Source organism: Geotrypetes seraphini, chromosome 8, assembly GCF_902459505.1.
Source record: "Geotrypetes seraphini chromosome 8, aGeoSer1.1, whole genome shotgun sequence".
Classification (NCBI taxonomy): domain Eukaryota; kingdom Metazoa; phylum Chordata; class Amphibia; order Gymnophiona; family Dermophiidae; genus Geotrypetes; species Geotrypetes seraphini.
Window position 1 is genome coordinate 192,307,873 of NC_047091.1, and position 23,893 is coordinate 192,331,765.

The window sequence follows — 23,893 nt, forward strand, 5'->3', positions numbered from 1 at the left end:
TGTCTTGTATGTTTTACCCTCACATTATTGTGAATATAGGTTTTTTTGAGTAGTTTGCAAAGTATGTTTCTTGTCTACACAACAAATTTGTTTTTTATGTCATTTTTAATATTGTACTTGTTTCATTTATTAATACATGTTATTTTTATTGTACATCGCCTAGCAAATTTATAGGCGATTCATCAAGACTTAATAAACTTGAAACTTGAAACTTGATGACAATGAAGCCGACGGCAGAGTGCGCAGCGACCGCTAAGAGAGCGAATAGAATGCTAGGTATAATCAAGAAGGGTATTGCAATAAGAACGAAAGAAGCTATCCTGCCACTGTACCGGGCAATGGTGCGTCCACATCTTGAGTACTGCGTCCAGTATTGGTCACCATACCTTAAGAAGGATATGGCGTTACTCGAGAGAGTTCAGAGGAGTGCGACACGACTGATTAAGGGGATGGAAAGCCTTTCATACGCTGAGAGATTGGAGAAACTGGGTCTCTTTTCACTGGAGAAGAGAAGACTTAGAGGGGATATGATAGAGACTTACAAGATCATGAAGGGCATAGAGAGAGTAGAGAGGGACAGATTCTTCAAACTTTCAGAAAATAAAAAAACAAGAGGGCATTCGGAAAAGTTGAAAGGGGACAGATTCAAAACGAATGCTAGGAAGTTCTTCTTTACCCAACGTGTGGTGGACACCTGGAATGCGCTTCCAGAGGACGTTATAAGGCAGCGTATGGTACTGGGGTTTAAGAAAGGATTGGACAATTTCCTGCTGGAAAAGGGGATAAAGGGGTATAGGTAGAGGATTACTGCACAGGTCCTGGACCTGGTGGGCCGCCGCGTGAGCGGACTGCTGGGCGCGATGGACCTCAGGTCTGACCCAGCGGAGGCATTTCTTATATGCGCTCTTGCCCAGAGGGCGACTTCCACATTGGCCACCATGGAGCCCAGTTCCTGAAGATAGTGCCAGGCTGTGGGCTTCAGTATTACTAAAATCTCTGTAATCTGCTTCCTGAGCTTCTGTTTGCATGGTTCGGGAAGACTGACACGGCGGCCTCTAACCATGTCAAAACAGACTCCCAGGCACTGAGTTGGCTTTAAGTTTCAAGTTTATTCAAATTTGATTTACTGCTCATCAAATGTCTAAGCGGTTTACATTAAAAATAAGTAAATATATTTTAAAATTCAAATACAGAGAATAAAAAAAAAATCCCACAATCAACACGATACATAAAGAATATGGGTGAGAAATACAATATGTTAATAGTAAAGAATACAAGGGTAAAGCACTTTTCCTGAAGTTGACTATTCAACCGAGGCCCTGGAGCAGATCCACCACTTGCTTCACTGTGTGCTCACATTCCTGTTTTGAAGCCAATTGTCCAAGCATGGCTGAACCTGTAGGCTCATCCTGCAAAGGTGAGCTGCTACTACTACCATCACCTTGGTAGTAGGCGGCCCAGGTAAATGCGGCCCAGGTAAATGCGGGAGGCGGCCCGGGGAGGCGGCCCAGGTAAATGCGGAGATGGAGGAAAAACGACGGGACCTGCGGTGCTTATACGCAAATGCAAGAAACCTCAAGGCCAAGATGGGTGAACTAGAGGTCATGGCCAAGGGGGAGGACCTGGATATAATTGGAATTACAGAAACATGGTGGACAGAGGAGAATCAATGGGATGTGGCGCTGCCGGGGTACAAGCTCTACAGGAGGGACAGGAGCCACTGTTCCCTCTAAGCTGAGCAGGTGTCCTCCAGCTGCATTGCTACCACTAGGGGGTGGAATATTTTCAGTCGCTAAGGACAGGTATGTTCCCTGGAGTCCTGCAGAACTTGCCTGTCCCTCACAATTGAAAAATGTGACAGTAAAACAGCACCCTCTATTGGTGAGACTGTGGGTGGAGGACTCCTGCTCAGCTTAGAGGGAACACCCCACAGACCCACAAAAAGGGGGGAGGCATAGCAATATATGTAAAGGACTCTATCTACTCGGTCGGGATGGATATGGCAACGAAGGCAGAGGGGCTGGAATCACTATGGATCAAATTGCCGGGAAACAAGGGTGCAGGCATAAAACTGGGGCTGTACTATCGCCCACCTGGTACGCCAGAAGGAGTCGGACACAACTTGGAAACTGAACTGAGACAGGAATGCAGGACTGGAAGTGTAACAGTGATGGGGGACTTCAACTACCCGGGGATAGACTGGAGTACGGGTCACTCCAACTGCACTAGGGAAACAGGATTTGTAGAAGCTGTGAGGGACTGCTTCATGGAGCAACTAGTCAGGGAACCGACGCGAGGGGGTGCTACTCTTGACCTCATCCTAAACGGATTAGGGGGGTCTGCAAGAGAGGTAGAAGTGGGAGGACCACTAGGCAACAGTGACCACAACACGATCAGATTCACATTAGAAAGGGGGACACCCATAGTAAGGAGGACCGCAACAACTGCGCTCAACTTCAGTAAAGGGAACTATGTTGCTATGAGGAAAATGGTGGGGAGGAAGCTCAGAAACATCTTTAGGATGGAGACTGTAGGAAGCGCCTGGACCCTATTCAGGGACACCCTGCAGGAAGCACAAAGAATGTACGTCCCCAGTTTCAGGAAAGGTTGCAAGAACAAGCGGTCAAAGGACCCGGTTTGGATGTCAACAGAAGTAAAGAGGGCAATAAATGACAAAAAAGTATCCTTCCGGAGATGGAAAAAGGACCCAACGGAGGAAAATCACCAGGCGCACAGGAAATGCCAAAAGGAATGCCACCGAGAGGTTAGAAAAGCAAAAGGGAAATACGAAGAGGGGCTGGCCAGGGAGGCGAAAAACTTCAAGGCATTCTTCAGTTACGGTAAGGGGAAGCGACCAGCGAGAGAGGAGGTGGGGCCGTTGGACGATGGGGATAGGAAGGGAGTGATTAAGGAGGATAAAGAGGTAGCTGAGAGGTTGAACACGTTCTTCTCGTCTGTTTTCACGAGAGAAGACACATCTAATATACCGAACTCAGAGGAGCTCATGAGTGGGGAACAGGCTGAAAAATTGGAGCACATAGAGGTAAGTAAGGAGGATGTCCTCAAACAGATAGACAGGATAAAATGCGGCAAATCACTGGGCCCAGACGGGATCCACCCAAGGGTTCTGAAGGAACTAAGACAAGAAATAGCGGGCACAATCCAACATGTTTGCAACCTATCCTTGAAAACTGGAGAGGTACCAGAGGACTGGAAATTGGCAAATGTCACACCCATCTTCAAAAAGGGATCGAGGGGTGACCCCGGGAACTACAGGCCGGTAAGCCTGACTTCAATAATAGGGAAAATGGTGGAAGCTATGATCAAGGACGGCATTTGCGAGCACATCGAGAGAAATGGCCTACTGAGAACAAGCCAGCACGGATTCTGTAAGGGAAGGTCATGCCTAACAAACCTTCTGTACTTCTTTGAGGGAATAAGCAGTCGGGTGGACAATGGGGAACCCATAGACATCATTTACCTCGATTTTCAAAATGCTTTCGACAAGGTGCCACATGAAAGGCTGCTTAGGAAGCTGTGGAACCACGGGGTGGGAGGGGATGTGCACAGATGGATCAAGCACTGGTTGTCGGGTAGACTGCAGAGGGTCGGAGTAAAGGGCCAATATTCTGACTGGCGGGGAGTCACGAGCGGTGTGCCACAGGGATCGGTGCTGGGGCCGTTACTCTTCAACATATTCATCAATGACCTAGAAAAGGAGGCAAAGTGCGAGGTTATAAAATTTGCAGACGATACCAAATTGTGCGGCAGAGTTAGGTCCAGGGAGGAGTGTGAGGACCTGCAAAGGGACCTGGACAAGCTGGAAGACTGGGCAAACAAATGGCAAATGCGCTTTAACGTGGAAAAATGTAAGGTCATGCATATAGGGAAAAAGAATCCGTTGTTCAACTACAAATTGGGGGGGGGGCATTGTTGGGATACAGTGGTCTTGAGAGGGGTGTGCTGGTGGATGCATCACTGAAGCCATCTGCACAGTGCGCAGCAGCCTCAAAAAAAGCCAACAGGATGCTGGGCATCATAAAGAGGGGCATAACAACCAGGACGCGGGAAGTCATCATGCCATTGTATCGAGCGATGGTGCGTCCACATCTGGAATACTGCGTTCAATATTGGTCGCCGTACCTCAAGAAGGACATGGCGGTACTTGAGAGAGTTCAAAGGAGAGCAACCAAACTGGTAAGAGGGCTGGAACACTGCCCATACGCCGAGAGGTTGGATAGGCTGGGGCTCTTCTCTCTGGAAAAAAGGAGGCTCAGGGGAGATATGATAGAGACCTTCAAGATCATGAGGGGCATGGAGAGGGTGGATAGGGACAGATACTTCAGACTGAAGGGGACAACGGGTACGAGGGGGCATTCGGAGAAACTGAAGGGAGATAGGTTCAAAACAAATGCAAGGAAGTTTTTTTTCACCCAAAGGGTCGTGGACACTTGGAATGCGCTACCGGAGGAAGTGATCAGGCAGAGCACGGTACAAGGATTCAAACAGGGATTGGACGGATTCCTGAGGGATAAAGGGATCGTGGGATACTGAGAGAGGTGCTGGGATGTATCACAGGTATAGAAAGCTAACCAGGTAATAAGTATAGAAACCCAACCAGGTCGTGCATGTGCAAGACTGGAGGGTTAGGACTTCGATGGGAAGCTAGGACTTAAATGGGTGGCAAGGGGACCCCCTCTGGGGATTCAGACAGGTCTTGACCTGTTTGGGCCGCCGCGGGAGCGGACTGCTGGGCAGGATGGACCTGTGGTCTGACCCGGCAGAGGCACTGCTTATGTTCTTATGAAGGTGTTCAGGGCCATAGCCAATTCAATAGGTAGCGCCACAAACTGGAAACGTCTCTGGAGAACATGAAATCTCAGATATTTTCTGTGGTCTAGAAAAATGGAAATGTGAAGGTATACCTCTGGTAAATCCAGTGAGGCTAGAAATTCCCCTGGAGCCACCAATACAATGACTGATGGAGTCATAGTGTAAAGTCTGAATACAGCTTTTGCCACCTTTAGGGAGCCTTCATAGTTAGTGACTAACGAGGGGATGCCCATATGTGTTTGAAAGTAGTTCGTACAGCTCATGATTTAACACAGGGAGGTGGAGGGCTGCTGAGTGTCCAACTTCAATTCGGAGTAGTGAAACTGTTGTGGACTTGAAAAGATGGCGCACAGAGGGATTGTCCCCTGATCAAGATCAGCCACATCCTCTTGACCTCCAGCCTTGAATAGAGACCCTTAGTCATCCAAGTATGCAGCTGAGCCTTGGGATAATAAAGGCATGGAAATGGACCTCCAGTCCTCCCAGTCTTGCTTCAATTGGTCACCAATGCTTGCAGCTGGTTTGTTCCGAGTTGGAGAAGCCATCATGGGAAGGAACTCTCCCTGTTCTGGTGATCTTGCAGTCAGAGCAGTGCTCCCTGGGCCTGTCAAATTGGCTCTCCATAAGAGACTGACCAAGCCTGAAAATCCCTGACTGGGGTTTCTGGACCTCCGCGTGCTTGCATTTCTCACGCTCGTTACTTGCAGCATCTGAATGGGATCTCTTCTCTGTTGGCTGAGCTTTTTGGGGTTCTCCCACGCTGGAGTACTCTAAACAGGCTGAGCCTGAAGCTCCTGTCCCTTCCTCCTGTGCCCCGTGGAACGGCCGTTCTTCTGCTGATAAAACTGCACAAAAATGGCATGAAACAGGAGTATATTGGCCTGAGGAATCCAAAACAGGTGATCCCTGATCAAAACAAGGGGTTTTTAGGCAGATGGAGCTTTTGAAAAAAGATTGTTAAAAATCCAAGATGGCTGCTGTCAGTAAAATCACACCAAAAAAGGCCCATGAGAGCTTCCCTGAAACTCAAAAGACTCAAAAAAGGGTTTTAGAGGTGGGGGAACCTAATCCTAATCCCAGAAACCCTTGATCTACCTTTTTGACCCCCCAACCCAATTTTCCCCATAGGGAAAAATAGGAGTACTCCCTGTGGCTTCTCAGGTGCCTGTCAGCTTGTAGCAGCTTGCCTGCAGGGAAAGGATTTCTGTCTCAGAAGACTAGAAAAAACACATTCACCACTGGAACTTTTCTGGTTGCCGGTCAAAGGAACTGACTGACTGACTCCAACGTCCATACCATATATCCATGCGGTGCATCAGAGGGTGTTTATACACAGCTGGCTCATTGATATACAAAGGGTTGTTAACACAGGGGGCCACTTAGCCTGCGCTCAAGCCTCTGATAAATAAGCAGGTGAGCAAGCTTCCAGGTGAATGCTTTTGATGGATCACAAAGCAGGTTGGCTCCATAGGCACTCTAAGAGATTGGCCTGAGAGCATCAAACTAAACTAAACCTTAAGTTTATATACCACATCATCTCCACGGAAGTAGAGCTCGGCATGGTTTACAAGAACTTAAAAATGACCCACCCTTACAGGTCCACGTCCTTTTCCTGGTGGAGTAGCCCCAAGAGGGGGGATCCACAGGTACCAAAGCCATGCAGAAAATAGTGGACAAAAATACCTGAAAATAATAAAACGAAGTAGAGCAGATCAGAATGGGTTATAAATTTTTACATATGCCACAGACAGGAAAAAAAGGGGGAGGAGTAGCAGTATGTTAAAAAAGTTGTTTTAAAGTTGAACTAAGAGAAAGAATTAATTTCTCCTCCACCGAAATAATGGCATTTGATGTTGAATATGATTCACATTGGGAAGCATTATGCTATATGGTATTATATTGCCCAACAGGTAAATGGAATGAAGCTAGAAAAATACTGTGCACATAACTCCCTTAATAGTAAACATGTATTATTGTTAGGCGACATTAATTTGCATCTTGAAGATAGGAATGATTCGAATGTAGAAGACCTTTTAGTATTTTTAGATTCTTTGGAATTACATCAACCTGAACCTATAACAACACATGAAAAGGGTCATCATTTTGATTTACTTTCATTTACCAATCATTCTTTAGACTATATTTCCTATCAGAATAATTTTTGGGATAAAGTAATATGGTCAGATTATTATATGCTGAATTTCGTAATTAATTGGAAAGAAAGGAATTTAAATGATAAAAGTAAAGTAAAACAAGAAAGTTGGTCAAGAGGAAAAATAGATCAGAATATGCTCTGGCAAAAAGTCACAAAATTATATAATGAGGATGCAGGTGCTGAAATGATTAGAACACAGAATTCAAGGAGTATTTGGGATCAAATAGCTCCTTTAAAGAAAAAACTTGGTTGGAAAAGAAAATCTTGCAGTTGGTTCTCAGAAGAACTAGCTGCATTAAAAAGATAATGTAGAAACTTAGAAAGATATTGGAATAAAGTTGGAATTGAGGAAGCTAGAGTTAAATAGAGAGCTATGATTTATATTTATAAAAAGAAGTTGATTGATATTAGCTAAGAAAGATTATTATTTGAATTACATTGGTTTAAAGCAAATAGACTACTATAATTCTATTTATTTTGGTATTAAACATGGCAGTTTAGATTGTCTCCAGTTAATACAGAATACAGTGGCCAAACTTATTTTTGGAAAGAGAAAGTACGATCATGTTTCCCCATTGGCTTCCGGTCCATCATAGGATACAGTTCAAGTGTGCATGTGTGGTTTTCAAACTCCTTTATGGAATATTTGACTCTTTGATTCCCCTTAGTGGGAATTCCTTTAGATCCTGCTATTCAAGAATTACAACAATTCACAAATTAGCATTTCCTTCTCTGAAAGGTATTAAATGCACTGGGAAGCTTAGTAAATCTTTTACATTTAAATTGGTGACAATTTGCAATGGACTTCCAGATTCTCTAAGACTGGTAGATCAATTATATCAATTTCAAAAAAGTTTAAAAACCTAGTTGTTTTCACAATAGTTAATTTGATTTGAACTGTCAAATAGTAATTTTAAGCAATTCAACATATTTTTTCTAATTTTCCCCATCCATCTAATCTAACCAATTTCTATTTTTATCCCACAGTTTTTACTTGTTATGTTTCATTTTTTTAACGAGTCGAGCTCCTTAGGGAGTAGATTCGGTATATAAAATGAAGATTAGATTAGATTATTTACCATGATAAACTACTTAACTAAAGTTGATGATGTAACTACAGATATTAATTTAAATTTACCATTGGCCAATGATTTAGTTAATTATTTTAAATCAAAGGTAGAGAAATTAAGAAAAGAAGTTTTACTGGGATCATCTCTTATTATTAGAGGATGTGAGAAATTCGGCAATTCCTGTGAATAGAATTTGGAGCACTTTTGAGGTAGTTAACTCTCAAGAAGCAGAAAGGCTGTTCAATAAATATGCTAAGTCCTATCGTATGCTAGATTCTTGTCCACCTCATGTACTCCAAAACTGTCCACCTTTATTCTTAATGGCCATAATGGACTGATTAAAATTTAATCAGTCCATTATGGCCATTAAGAGTAAAGGTGGACAGTTTTGGAGTACATGAGGTGGACAAAAATCATTAATGAAGAATCATTAATCATTAAATGAAGAGTTGCAAAGTAGTGTGTTTAATGAGTCTGGTGGGAATGTAATATTGACTCCAATAATAAAAAAATCAAAAACAAAAGATGCAAAATGTCACAAATCATCAACTGGTAGCTTCAATACTATTGTTTTCTAGGAATGACGGGTTGCAATGAAACTGACAGAATTATTTGGACAAATTTGATTTATTGCATCCAATTTAATCAGGGTTCAGGTCTGGTTTTAGTACCAAGACCTTGCTTTGTTCGCTAGTGGCTAAAGGCAAATCGTTAATTACTTGGCCGAGGTCAGAATGCTATATTAATACAGTTTGATCTCTCTAGTGCCTTTGACCTTGTTGATCAAAATTTACTTTTACATATATCACAAAATTTGGGTTTAGAGGGTCAAGTATTAAACTGGATAAGCGGGGTTTTGTCTCATTGAATGTCTATTATCTATTAGTTGGAAAACAGGTTGTGGGGTGTCACAGGGTTCACCCCTTTCCCCGATATTATTTAATGTTATGATGCAATCTTTGGGTAGAGCATTGGAAGTATAATGTATTTAGTTATATTTATGCAGATGGCATTAATATGCTTTTACATTTTGGCAATGCAGATTTAGATTGGATCTTATTAAAAGGAGAAAATAGGTTCTTACCTGCTAATTTACTTTCTTTTAAGCTCTCCAGACCAGCATAAGTTAATCTTACAAGTGGGTTATATCTCATCATTACCAGCAGGTGGAGACTGAGACAAACTTTGGAATGGTACTTAATAGGTTACTCCACCTAATTACCTCAGTCTGCCGAATAGCCAAGCAGAAGTAAGAACTGTAAACAGAAATAAACAAGACTCCGAACAGGAGTAACAACTAATATACATAAATGCTGTTGGAAAATGCAAAGGAGAGATCCCAGCAAGAAAAATGTCCCCACAGCTCGCCAGCTTTGCCAGCCGAGCCACAGCTGTTGTTCTTTAATTCTCCCTGGTCCTAGAAAAATACTAGAACCCGCAGAAAAAACAAAATCTGCACACGCAACACAAACAAGAACAACACGACAATAGATAGGGTGGGGTACTATGCCGGTCTGGAGAGGCTAAAAGAAAGTAAATTAGCATGAAAAACCTAATTTCTCCTTCTTTAGCAACTCTCCAGACCAGCATAGGTTAATCTTACAAGCGGGATGTACCAAAGCAGTCCCCATCATGGGTGGAAGCCCTGATGGGCCAATACCAGAACACGCTCACCAAACACCGCGTCCCGGCGCACCTGAACGTCCACACGGTAGTGTCTGACAAAGGAATGCAAGGAAGACCAAACAGCAGCCTTACAAAGGTCCACTGGAGGCACTAGCGAAGACTCAGCTCAAGAAGCCGCCTGACCCCCGAGTTGAAAGAGCTTTGAGAAATTCCGGAACAAGCTTTTTGTAAAGAAGATATGCGGAAGCAATAGTCTCCTTGAGCCAGCGTGCAATGGTAGCCTTGGAAGCGCCATCTCCCATACGAGGACCCGCTAAAAGGACAAAGAAATGATCTGATTTTCTAATCTCATGGGTCCTTTGGACATAAGAGCAAAGAACCTGAGAAACATCCAACTTGCGCAACTGATTCTGCTCTGCAGATCCGTCCCGAGAACCCAACAGCAGGAGGACCACTGACCGATTGACATGAAAAGGAGAAACTACCTTAAGCAGAAAGGAAGGAACAGTCCGCAAAATATCCCGCTCCCTAGAAAACTCCAAGAACGGAGACCTACAAGAGAAAGCCTGCAACTCAAAAACACATCTAACAGAAGAAATTGACACCAAAAAGACCATTTTAAGAATAAAATCCTTCAATGTGCAGGCACCCAAAGGCTTGAAAGGTGGGCGCACCAGCACAGACAAGACCAGAGTAAGATCCCAAGAAGGAACAGACGGTCTAACAGGAGCCTTGAGCAACTTAGCCGCCCACAAGAAGTGAATGACATCAGGCATGGCAGTCATACGTTGACCCTGTAACAATGCCCGAAAGACTGACAAGGCTGCAAGCTGAACCCGAAGAGAAGACCAAGCCAGGCCCCAGTCCAGGCCATCCTGCAAGAACTCTAAGATGTTAGGCAGGGAAGCACGAAAAGAGACCACTCCACAAGCAGCACACCACTCCTCAAATATACACCAAAACCCATACATAAGCTTGAGAAATGGAAAGTCGGCGGGACCCCAATAGAGTTGAGATGACTAACTGAATATCCTTTCTTACCTAGGCGTTCCCTTTCAAGAGCCAAGCCGTAAGACAAAAGGGACCTGGATCGAACATGGGAACAGGACCCTGAATCCGAAGGTCGGGCGAGAGAGGCAGAGGATCCGCTACCAGATGCCTCACCAGATCCGCATACAACGGAGGTCTGGGACAATCTGGGGCCACCAGAGTCACAAGATACGGATGACACACAACACGAAGTAAAATTCTGCCCACTAATGACCACGGAGGAAATACATACACCAGACCCTCCGTTGGCCATGGTAGGACTAGAGCATCCAGATCCTCGGCCTGACAGTCTCTGTGACGACTGAAGAAGTGGGTTTTTTTTGGCATTGACACTTGTGGCAATCAGGTCTATGAGGGGCTGACCCCAAGTTTGCACTATCAACTGAAAAGCCATATGACTTAGACACCACTCTATGGGATCTAATATGTGATGACTTAGAAAGTCCACTTGAACATTCTCCACTCCAGTTATGTGGGAGGCCGAAATGTCCCGAAGATGAGGCTCTGCCCAGACCATGAGCAGAGCTGCCTCTTGCACCACCAGAGTGCTCTTGGTGCCCCCCGACGATTGACATAGGCTACGGCTGGGCATTGTCTGAGATAACTCAAACTAACTTGCCCATCAAGAAGGATTGGAAGGCTAACAGCGTCATACGGATGGCTCTGGTTTCCAGGACATTGAGTGACCAGGTCGCCTCCTCTATGGACCAAGTGCCCTGAGCTGAGAGACTGAGACACTGAGCTCCTCAACCAAGGAGATGGGTATCTATGAGCAGCACCGTCCACAGTGGCTGATCCACACTCACCCCTTGGACTAGATGAGAAGTCTGGAGCCACCAATGAAGATTGCAGCTAGCCAAGCCCTTCAGAGGAACAGGAAGATCCAGACTGTGCCTCTGGGGTGACCACCTCTGAAGAGGATCATAATGAAGCGGACGCATATGGGCCCGAGCCCATCTCACCATGTCGAGGGAAGCCGCCATCGACCCCAAGACGGAGAAAATCCTGCGCCCGAGGACACTGAGACACCATAAGCAGGCAAATTTGAGATTGCAATTTGCTTACCATACCATACACTTGATAACTAATTATCTGTACCTTCATTGCATAAATACAGTTCTTATCTCCTGTAAACTACTCTGAACCGTTTTCTGATACTCTGTAACTTCACTGTATATGTACAGTCTCTTCTAAGAACATAAGAACATAAGCAATGCCTCTCCTGGGTCAGACCTGAGGTCCATCATGCCCAGAAGTCCGCTCACGCGGCGGCACAACAGGTCCAGGACCTGTGCAGTAATCCTCTATTTATACCCTTCTATCCCCTTTTCCAGCAGGAAATTGTCCAATCCTTTCTTAAACCCCAGTACTGTACTCTGCCCTATTACGCCCTCTGGAAGCGCATTCCAGTAGTCCACCACTCGTTGGGTAAAGAAGAACTTCCTAGCATTCGTTTTGAATCTGTCCCCTTTCAACTTTTCCGAGTGCCCTCTTGTTCTTTTATTTTTAGAAAGTTTGAAGAATCTGTCCCTCTCTACTCTCTCTATGCCCTTCATGATCTTATAAGTCTCTATCATATCCCCTCTAAGTCTCCTCTTCTCCAGGGAAAAGAGACCCAGTTTCTCCAATCTCTCAGCGTATGAAAGGTTTTCCATCCCTTTTATCAGACGTGTCGCTCTCCTCTGAACCCTCTCGAGTAACGCCATATCCTTCTTAAGGTACGGCGACCAATATTGGACGCAGTATTCCAGATGCGGGCGCACCATCGCCCGATACAACGGCAGGATAACTTCTTTTGTCCTGGTTGTAATACCCTTCTTGATTATACCTAGCATTCTATTTGCTTTCTTAGCGGCTGCTGCGCACTGTGCCGTCGGCTTCATTGTCATGTCCACCATTACCCCCAAGTCCCTTTCTTGGGTACTCTCATTCAATAACATCCCTCCCATCGTATAGTTGTACCTTAGGTTTCTGCTTCCCACATGCAATACTTTACATTTCTCAACATTGAACTTCATCTGCCATCTCGCCGCCCATTCCCCCAGTTTGTTCAAGTCCCTTTGCAATTCTTCGCATTCCTCTTTAGTTCCAGCTCCACTAAATATTTTTGTATCGTCCGCAAATTTTATTATCTCACATTTCGTCCCTGTTTCTAGATCATTTATGAATATATTAAATAGCAGCGGCCCGAGCACCGAGCCCTGCGGAACACCACTCGTGACCCTCATCCAGTCCGAGTAGTGGCCCTTCACTCCTACCCTCTGTTTCCTACCTGCCAACCAGTTTCTGATCCATCTATGTACGTCTCCATCCACCCCATGATTCTTCAGTTTCCGGAGTAGACGTTCGTGAGGCACCTTGTCAAAGGCTTTTTGGAAATCAAGGTATATGATGTCTATGGGGTCTCCCCTGTCCATCCTTTTGTTAATTCCTTCGAAGAAGTGCAATAAGTTAGTTAGGCACAATCTCCCCCTGCAGAAACCATGTTGGCTTGTTTTCAGAAGTTCGTTTCTATCCAAATGTTCATTGATGTTTTCTTTTATCAGTGCTTCCGCCATTTTCCCCGGAACCGAGGTCAGACTCATCGGTCTGTAGTTTCCCGGGTCACCTCTTGATCCCTTTTTAAAGATGGGCGTGACATTGGCTATCTTCCAATCCTCCGGGATCATGCCTGTTTTCAAGGATAGGTTGCAAATTTGCTGCAGTAGTTCAGCTATCTCCTCCTTTAATTCTTTCAAAACCCTTGGATGGATTCCATCCGGACCAGGGGATTTGTCAGTTTTAAGTTTTTCTATCTGCCTGTGTACATCATCAAGGCTCACTTCCATGGATGTTAATTTTTCTGCTTGATTTCCATTGAAGATTTGCTCAGGTTCCGGTATGTTGGTTGTGTCTTCGTTTGTAAATACAGACGAAAAGAACATGTTAAGTCTTTCCGCGACTTCTTTCTCCTCCTTCACCGCTCCCTTCCTGTCTCCTTCGTCCAGCGGTCCCACCTCCTCCCTAGCTGGCTGTTTCCCTTTAACATATCTGAAGAACGGTTTGAAATTTTGTGCCTCCCTGACTAGCCTCTCTTCGTACTCTCTTTTGGCTTTTCGAACCACACTGTGATATTCTTTTTGATACTTCCTATGCTCTTTCCAGTTCTCCTCAGTTTTGTCCTTCTTCCATTTCCTGAATGAATTTTTCTTATTGGCTATCGCTTCCTTCACTATTTTAGTCATCCATACCGGGTCTTTTGTTTGACTCTTTTTTCACCCCTTTCTGAATCTGGGGATGTACAGATTTTGCGCCTCGCTCACCGTGTCCTTGAAAAAAGACCAGGCATGTTCTACCGTTTGCCATTTCTTGGAAGTGTTCCTAATTTTCTTCCTTACCATTTCCCTCATTGCTTCATAGTTTCCTTTCCTGAAGTTGAAAGTTGTCGCTATGGTTCTCTTTCCGTTTGGTATTCCTACTTCAACCTTGAACTTGATCATATTATGGTCGCTATTTCCCAACGGTCCCACTACTTCTACTTCCTTTGCAGGTCCCATTAGCCCATTTAGGATTAGATCCTGTAAACCGCTCTGAACTGTTTTGTGGTATTGCGGTATACAAAAATAAAGTTTATTATTTATTATTATTATTATTACCTGGGCCTCTGGGAGAAAGACCTTGCCTAAGGAGGTGTTGAACAAAACTCCAAGATGCTCCAGGCACTGAGATGGGGGTCAACTGACTTTTGGAAAGGTTGACAACCCAGCCCAGTGACTGCAGAACTCCACCACCCAAGCTGTGACCCGAGTGCTCTCCTGCAACGACTTCGCTCGAAGCAACCTGTCGTCCAGGCAGGGATGAACTAGAATGCCCTCTTTGCGAAATGCCCCCACGACTATTACCATAACCTTGGTGAACATCCCTGGAGCCGTGGCCAGACCGAAAGCAAGTACACAGAACTGAAAGTGCTGACCCAAGGTCGCAAAGCGAAGGAAAACACTGATGGAAGGCCCTGAATGGAACATGCAAGTAAGCCTTCAGTGTCTCCATGTGAAAAGAAGGAACCTTGAGAGCCTTGTTGACCCCTTTCAAAACTAAGATGGGTCCCTTTTTCTTGGGCATCACAAAGTAAATCGAATACCTGCTGGAGAAACACTCCTGAGGAGGGACTGGAACTACTGCTTTGAGAGCTAACAATCTTTGAAGGGTCTGGCGAAAAGCCTGCTTCTTCCACGGTGCCTGACAAGGCGAAGCTAGGAAAAGATCTGGCAGGGAGTGAGCAAACTCCAGGACATAACCGTCCCAAATCACCTCCAAGACCCACTGATCGGACGTGATTTCTGTCCATTTTGGAGAAAAAAAAAAAAAATCGCAGAGCCGGGCACCCACCAGAATCAGAGGGGGCGCCAGCAGTGGAGGGATTCCAAGCTCCTCGAAGTGCTCCCTAAAAGGACTGCATGTGCTGAAAGAAAATGACCCCTGGAAAATTCAGAAGAGGAGAACTGAGCAGCCCCATGCCCAGGGCAGTATCTGCAGAACTCCCACAAACATCCCTGAGCAGTGCCAGCCCTAACAGCTGGGCGAGCACGGTCTTCAGGCAGGGGGGGCACTTTAGAGTCCGTCAGTCTGAACCAACTTATCCAAAACCTTTCCAAACAAAAAAGACCCCCTAAAGGGAAATTTAGTAAGTTTTTAGTCTTGGACGCTGCAGCCACTGACCAAGCGCGAATCCACAAGGTACGACGAGCGATCACCCAAAAAACTATAGACTTGTCGGACATCAGCACCAATTGCTAGAGGGCATCTGAGAGGAAAGAGGCTGCCATCTGATTCTTTGCCACTTCCTGATCCATGAAGGAACAGTCATTAAAATTGTGCTTAAGAATGGTCTCCATCATACGCTCCCCCAAGTCCCATAAGGCAGAATCGCCCTCAACAGGCACAGTATGGTGTTTAGCAATAGCTGAGACCACCGCATCCACCACTGGCATCGTCAAGGTGGCCCTATCCCCCTCTGGGATGGGATACAAATGAGGCCTGGAGCTCGCAAACCAAAACAGCTGCTCCGGTGTATTCTACTGCGCCAGAATAATAAACCGAATATCCTGAAACATAGGAAAAGAGCAGTTCGCAGAGCAGATCCCTTAAAGAATAGGGTTCTCCACATACGGAATATCAGGTGGCGCCTACTCAAAGCGCAACACCGAGGAGACCTGAATCAGAACTGGGAGCTCGTCCCTCTGAAAAAAAAAAGGCACACCATGAATGCCTCCTCGCTGGTAGACAGAAAAAAAATGAGCCCCCAGTACCAGCGGCCATCCCCTCAAGAAGATTCTGGAGGTCTCCCCAAGGGTCCAGGTCCTCATGCATAGGTTAAAACGCTCCTCAAAACAACAAGTCCTCATCCCAGACCACCCGCGGGCAGACATGAAAGGCAGGGGGACATGAAAGGGTTAAGGGGTCAAAACATCAGGGGGCATGGAGAGAACAGACCCCCTGAGACCCCGGGGCACAAGCAGGACCACCGGCTGCCTTAATATATGCTTTACGCACCCAGCTGAAACCTGTCTCTGTTATACCAAAACAGGGAGAAGGTCATCTGAAGCTACATACAAGATGGAGGGGGCTTCCTGACAAAAAAATGCGAAAATTGCACCAAAAATAACCCCTCCAGGGCCTGTAGTGGCTGGGAAGCCTGAACTGTCCCAGCCACTAAAGCAGGCAAGCAGGTATCAGCTGTGAGAGAAAACAGCTAAGAGGAAATCCCCAGCCGCTTCGGTGGTAAGGGAATCCTTTTTACCCTTACCATCGGCGGCTAAGGAAATCCCTCCATGGGCAGCAAGGGAAGACCGGGCTTGCGAGGCACTAGCGGCGGGGAGCCCTGGATGCTGGAACCCCCCGCTGACGAGGCTTCTCCACTGCACCAGCCCGAACAGCTGTCTGGATCACAATGAGCATCTTTTCCCTTACAAAGTGCTCATTGCTCCATATGCGACCTATCTAAGAAAAAGTGCTGGTTAGTTGAAAAAAAAAAAAAAAAAATACAGTAATTTACAGCATATTTAAAGGGAAAGCAACCCTTCAGACCAGCAATGCCTCAGGATTTTTTTTACACAGAACAGACTCCACTGGTTCTCAAAGCAGTATGCCTTGCTTGATTTAGGGGGCAAGGCTTACTGCTGAAGCACCTCTAAAAAAATATTGGGGAGGTGGAGGAATGGGGGGAGGGACACCACTTGAGACCCACCAAGTTTGACACCCTGAGGTCGGACGGATCCCCAAACAGGGCCCACCCAAGCTCAGTCCGGCTGAGCAGGACTAGGAGTCCTGAAAAAATTCCAATAGCCCTACAGAAGGGAGATGGGAACAACTCACTCACACCTGCTGGAGACTGAGAGAAGACTGAGGTAATTAGAGGGAGTAACCTATTAAGTACCATTCCAAAGTTTTGTCTCAGTCTCCACTTGCTGGTCATGATGAGATATAACACGCTTGTAAGATTAACCTATGCCGGTCTGGAGAGTTGCTAAACAGTGTTTAACACTGTAAAACAACAGGTATCGACCCAGAAAAAAATTATATATATATAAAAAAAAAAGTTTCACTAGCCAGATCAGATCAGCTGTCTCTCCTCTAGAAATTATCAGACATCTTCATATAATACGTTTTTTGTAATTCTTTTGTAATCCACCTTGAACCACAAGGCAATGGCGGAACAGAAATCTCTAATGTAATGTAATTATAGCTCAGAATAATTATGTCTTTGATATGCAAACTAGAGTTTTGGGAGTTCAATTGGATAATTGATTGAATATGGAACATCAGACTAAATTGGTTAGTAGGAAAGTTTTTGACCTTTTAAGGAAATTGCGGGCAGTACGTAAATATTTTGATAGAGCAGTTTTTGCAATTATAGGGAATGATTTAACATTTTTAATTAGATCAGAAGTTCGTTATACGGTTTTTAGGAAGCTTTTCAAAACATTTTTATTTTAGAAATTTCTATCTTCAAATTGATTATGACTTGTTTATTGTATTTTAAGGTATTTGGTAGTATACTATGTTTAACTGGGCCTGTTTCTAGTACTTGAATTCATTGTGATCTGTCATGAACTCATAAGGACTTTGGTGGAATACCAATAATAATGTAATGTAACAACACCTTCTCAGTTCAATTTTAGTAGGAAAAACTGAAGAGGGACATTCTCCACTGGTGAAGGGGAGGAGTTGAAAGATACGACTGACACCCTTCTGCAAAGTTTGTGACTAGAGGAGGATAACAGCTTCCGTAAAGAATCCTAAATCCAATCCAATCTTTCAGTTTATAAGTCTTTGGAACAGAACATGAATTAGTAAAGGGAGAGTGTACTTTTTCCCTCCCCACCCCTCTCCGGGGCCTATCAGTACCCTCCCCTCTTTTTCTCCTCCAAATGCCAGCTCTTTCAATTTCTTTACCAGCAACTCCCCATATTATGCCACATGGAGAGAAACAAATACCTCCCAAAAGGCAGCACTTTTTTCCTAGTTCTCCCCCCTCAGAGGCAGCAAGGGATGGATGTTGCACCCCACCCAAGGTAAGCAAAAGAAAAAGGCCTCCTGAAAACGCTGATCAGGAAGGAGGGTGAAGTGGTCCCTTCACTCTAAAAACTAGTTAGTCATCCCGTGCAGTTTAATGGCAGATTATACTCATAATCCACCATTAAACTGCCCAGGGTGACCAAATTTCTTCCTCTTACTGTGAAGTGGGCTCCTGAAGAAGGATTATGCATTTCTGAAACAGAGCTGTAAAACTCAGAATTCTAGTCGAGGATTTGATTCAGATAAGTGTGATTTCATTTAGAAAAATATTTTTGAACCAATTTTGATTAATATGCCATGCTGCATTTTTTTATGGACTATGCCTTATTGTGGGATTTGGACTTAATGCTTATTGAACTCTTACAGAGATTAATATTCACCTTTTAAATTGACCAAGTGTGATTTTTGATATTTGACTTCATAGCACATTCATGCACAGAGTTAGAAGCCCATTGATGTTTGTGTGACTACGACTCCCTTCGGAGGGCTAAAAAGAGCTCCGGTCAGAGCACAGTGCTTTTCAAAGAATGGCATAGAAAACTGAGGGCTTCTATTCACATATTTTGTTAATTTTTCAATATGTTTGATTGTTGAGAGTTTGATGCTGTAAGTTTTATTTCTCATTTTGCTAAGGATCGTTTTTGTTATTAGAATTTAAAGTGACAATGCACTTGGTATGTGTCCATTCTGGGTTTCATGGAAGTTACTATGGAAAGGCGGCTTCCAAGGCAGGCCAAAGGCAGTGTGCTTACAACGCTAATGCTGCCTGAAAAGATTGAAGAGCAGAGGGAGGGAGAAAGGGAGTGATAATGAATCCTGCAGAGAAGGGGGTGGAATAAGAAAGGGAAATGCTGTAGGGTTGATGCCAGAGGTGGAAAGCTGTTTAGGGGGCACTGTCCTCCTCACACCCCTAACTACACCCTTGGTATTATGCTTGCTCTTTATATGATTGCTGGTAGGTAGTATATTAAGTTTAATAAAATATACAACACTCTTTCTAGTGATATTCCTGGAAAAGAAGCTCTAGCTTGGATGTTACTTTGCAGATATAAATCTTTATGAGATGGAAGTTGTAGGCAGGGTGTTATTTTGTGGGTACAGACCTTTCTGGGGGTGTCCCGTGAGAAGTAACTGTAGGGGATAAACTTCATCTGGCATTTGTCTTTCGTTTTGTGGTTGATGATCTCAATCTCTCCCGACTGGACAGAAACAGAAAAAGATGTAGAACAAAGTCAGATACGCCTCGAGGCTGCTGTGATTTTTTTCATGTCATTGCTATAAAAAGCTTTAGCAGTGTCCATGCAGGCAGCCAAGCAATTTACAACCTCTTAAAAACTGGAGCCTGCTGGGTGTACCTGCACCTACTGTACTTCTCACATTCATTGCTTCTTTTCTCCTTTTCCTCCACTCTCTTTTCCTTTTTCTTCTAATATTTTTTTCATAGGCTTGGGCACATTTTGAGAACACAAGATGTGCAGAATTTAATGGACAGACTACAAATACCAAATAACCCTTTTCTGATATTTTCTACAGCGCTGAGAATAATTCCGTAAACCTTCTAGGATGCTCTGTATTTTAGCCAAATTTATACTCAGAACATGGATTAGATAAGATATCTCTCACTGAATAAATAACTCCAACAAAAGGATGTGTTTTATACTTTTCAACAAAAAAATTAAACAAAAGGCATCTTTGTGTAACCTTGGAACTGATGCAAGTGTTGAGCAGCAGCAGTTTCAATGAAATATTTCCTGTAATGGTTGATCAGTCTCTTCAAGTACCCTTGGCGAATTCTTGCCCATTTTCTATATAAAATTGCTTCATCTCTGACATTTGAGAGCCTTCAAATTTGCTTCAGATCTTGCCACAACATTTCATTTTGACTGCACCTCAAATATTGTGAATATGGTAAATGCAGTTAGCTTAGAAGGCTTTAAAAAAATGTTTGGACAAGTTCCTAAAAGAAGAACCCATAAACCATTATTACAGTGGACTTCTCATTCCTGAGACAAGCAGACAACAAAGCGTATACTCTACCTTCTAATGGATTAAAACAGATTGTATGGTTTCATAAAGGTCTTACTTTTAGTCTATCATATTACAATGTCATCAGTTGTTTTGTCCCCTGAAGGCAGTTCCTTCTGCCAAAACCAGGATCCTTGTTGGGACTACATATAGTCATATTTATACAATAAAGTTTACCTTGGTTGCATTGGACATCAGCCTTGCCCTTTCTCTTGGTCTGATTGCTTCACTAAACATAGTCTTTCTCCCTTTTTTCTGTGTTTGACTCTTTTGGGATTGCCAGGTTCTTGTGACCTGGATTGGAAACATGATTCTATGAATTAAGGCTGCGAGTCTCTTAGCTACATTCAGCTTCTTGTGCCATAAACACCTTAATACAGGATACTTTCTAAAAAAATGTTTTCTTCTATATATTCTAAAAAAGGGTTTTTTAAAAAAACAATTTTTCCTGCATTATCACCTGACTGAGGTTCCTCATTTTGTTTTTGATTTATAATACAAGCTGGTATTTCTCTACCCAACAGAGCTAAAAGTATCTGCAAAGCAGAAAACTGGGAGAGCTATTTCATCCCAGTGCTGTTGCTGGATGACATTACCTACTTGTGTGTCTGATTAATCCTGTCTATGGAATAAATGTTACAGGTTTATGTTTATGTGAATCTTGATATACCACTTTGGTGTGGTACAATCAAAGTTGTTTGAATATTATATGAACTGTACAATATGTATATTCCCTGTCCCTTTGTTATTTTTGAATCTTCTGGCCAGGGGACATTATTCCAGAAGTCTTTGGTAAACCTGAGATGATGAACAATGATCTCTTTAAAGAGAAGTACTTTCTTTCCCTATCCTTCTGATGAATGATGTATAAAGTGAAGTTGCTTACCTATAACAGGTGTTCTCCATAGACAGCAGGGGAATGTAGCCACACTTTTTGGTGAAATCCTAGACTGATCCTGTGTGTCGGTGCTCTCCCCTAGCTACAGTAAGCTTTTGGCTTATGGACATGTGCAGGGACTCCTGTCTTCTCAGGTTCTACCCCTTGCCTTGCCAGTTTTGTCTCTAGCTAATGAAGGTATGAAGCAAATACAGTCCATTGATCTCTCTCAGCCTTCGACACGATCGACCACCAACTTCTTCTGGATAGACTCCAATCCATAGGTATTACAGACCAAGTACTTTCTTGGTTTGTATCATATTTTACAAATCGTACTTCCTCTGTTTCTTTTAAAGATTCAATATCCAAATTTTCACAGTCTACATATGGTGTCCCTCAAGGGTCTATCCTTTCCCCTTTATTACTTAATATTTTCCTTGCCCCTCTGCTTACTTTATGCCAATCTGTGGGTTTCCAAGTCTTTGCCTACGCTGACGATATCCAGCTTCTACATCCATTAGACGCTAACAAAAACTTCTGATATCATAGCGATCAATGAGAAACTCGATCAAATTTACCACTGGCTAGACTTAAACAGATTAGCACTCAATATAAAAAAAACTAACGTGATGCTTTTCCCCTGGAAAGACAGTTCTTCCCTTATTGCTCCCATTTCTATAAAAAATGTTCCCCTACAAATAGTTAGTAATACCAAAATTTTAGGGGTGATCTTCGATCACAAACTGAATTTTCATGATCACATTAGTAACATTATTAAAACAACCTTTTACAGATTAAGACAGATTCGATCAATCTCAAAATTTTTATGTTCTAAATCACTTAATATTCTAATTCACTCTTTGGTGATCTCCAGGATTGACTATTGCAATGCTCTTTTTAAAGGAATCTCTTTAAATGAAATAAAACGCTTACAGATCATTCAAAACGCTTCCATTAAACTTATAACTAAAACTAGGAAATTTGATCACATAACACCCCTCTTAAAAGACACGCACTGGCTTCCAGTCTCCCATCGGATAACATACAAACTATGCATACTCACCTTCAAAGCCCTTCTTAATAAAACCCCAGCATTTATTTATAAACTATTGATTCCATATTCTCCAAACAGAACCCTGAGATCCAACGAACAGAATTTACTAACTATTCCATCCCTTAAGGTCATCAATACAAGACGACAATTCATTTTCTCCGTTACTGCACCTCAGCTATGGAACGCCCTTCCAATTTATTTAAGGGAAGAGCAGAATCTTGAGAAATTCAAAAGTAACTTAAAAACATTTCTCTTTAAAGACACTTTTGATAATTAACGAAACTCACCGCAGCTCAGATTATTTTATTGTACTATATTATACTGTTTTTTTTGTTACTCATTTTGTATTTTTCCTTTTTTGTTCTACTTTTCTATATTGATTTTGTATTTCATCTCCCCCCCCCCCTTCCTTGTGTATATAAGTTTGTAATGGTAATTTTTTAATTTTGAATGTTATTATGTATTGTTCTGTCATGTATTGTTTCCCAGAAATTGTAATTTTAATTTGTTCATCGCTTTGAAATATGATTAAGCAATTAATCAAAACAATTATTAAACTTGAAACTTAAACTTGATGGTGGGAGGCTAAGTGTGGCTGCATTCCCCTTCTGTCTATGGAGAACTCCTGTTACAGGTAAGCAACTTCACTTTCTCTGGAGACAAGCAGGGGATATGTAGGCACACTTGTTGGCGAATCCCAAGCTATAAGTTATATAAGAGGTGATGGTGGTAGACTAAGGAGACTCTGAAGATATGAATCGATCTGTAGTTCGCCACAGAAGCTGAAGCCCATAATCTATGGGTGCTGATCCTTCAAGGATATGGCTGACCTGCTTAAATGTATTAGAATTATATACAATGGGAAATCCACATGGAGATAGTTCGCTTGGAGGCTGGTTGACCTGGATTAGCCAAGTTAAAAGTGACAAATATCTGATTGGTATGCTGCACGGTTTCAGTGTTGCGGAGATTGAGGTGGAAATCAGAAACCACCTTAGGGAGGAACTTTGGATGCGTGCTTAGCAGGGCACGATTAAGAAAGAATATTAATAATAATAATTTATTTCTTATATACCGCTATACTGTGAAATTCGAAGCGGTTAATTGCATATAAGGATAATAAGTCACCAATGCCTGGAGTTCACCGACTTGGCGTGATGAGGTAATGGCTATCAAAAAAGCTGTTTTCCATGTGAGAAAAGCAAGAGAGGCATTGCCTAGTGGCTAGAAGGAGTCTGTCATGAGTTGGTCCAAGACAATGTTAAGATCCCATGATAGAGGCGGACCATGAAGTGGGGGGTCGGAGACTGGTAAGGCCTCTGAGGAAATGAGAAACTAGAGGTTGCTGAGAAATTCATTTTACATCTATTGGTATATGATAGACAGGTATGGCTACTAGGTGAATACATACGGAATCTGTTTTGAGGCCTGAATCTGACAGATGGAGGAGGTAGTCAAAATGTGTTCAAGTGGACATGTGAGGAGATCCTGGTTTGGGGGAAGATGCCCACTGAGAAAAACGTGTCCACTTAAGAGTTGTTCAAAATACGTCTGTTTGGCTAATCTATAATCTGAACATAGAAACATAACATAGAAACATAGAAGATGACGGCAGAAAAGGGCTACAGCCCATCAAGTCTGCCCAC

At 43.3% G+C, this 23,893-nt stretch overlaps 1 protein-coding gene across 6 annotated transcripts in view; it reads right to left on the minus strand.

Moving 5' to 3' along the window:
- OSBP2 (oxysterol binding protein 2) overlaps positions 1 to 23,893 on the minus strand; it is a 333,561-nt gene that overhangs the window by 37,555 nt on the left and 272,113 nt on the right. For all 6 annotated transcript variants that reach the window (XR_004540462.1, XM_033956744.1, XM_033956742.1 and 3 more), the window contains one exon: positions 19,395 to 19,490. Coding sequence is in view for 5 of the 6 variants with exons in the window: in XM_033956744.1 (XP_033812635.1) it covers positions 19,395 to 19,490 (96 nt within the window). In the remaining variant the exon portion in view is untranslated. The remainder of the gene's footprint in view (positions 1 to 19,394; positions 19,491 to 23,893) is intronic.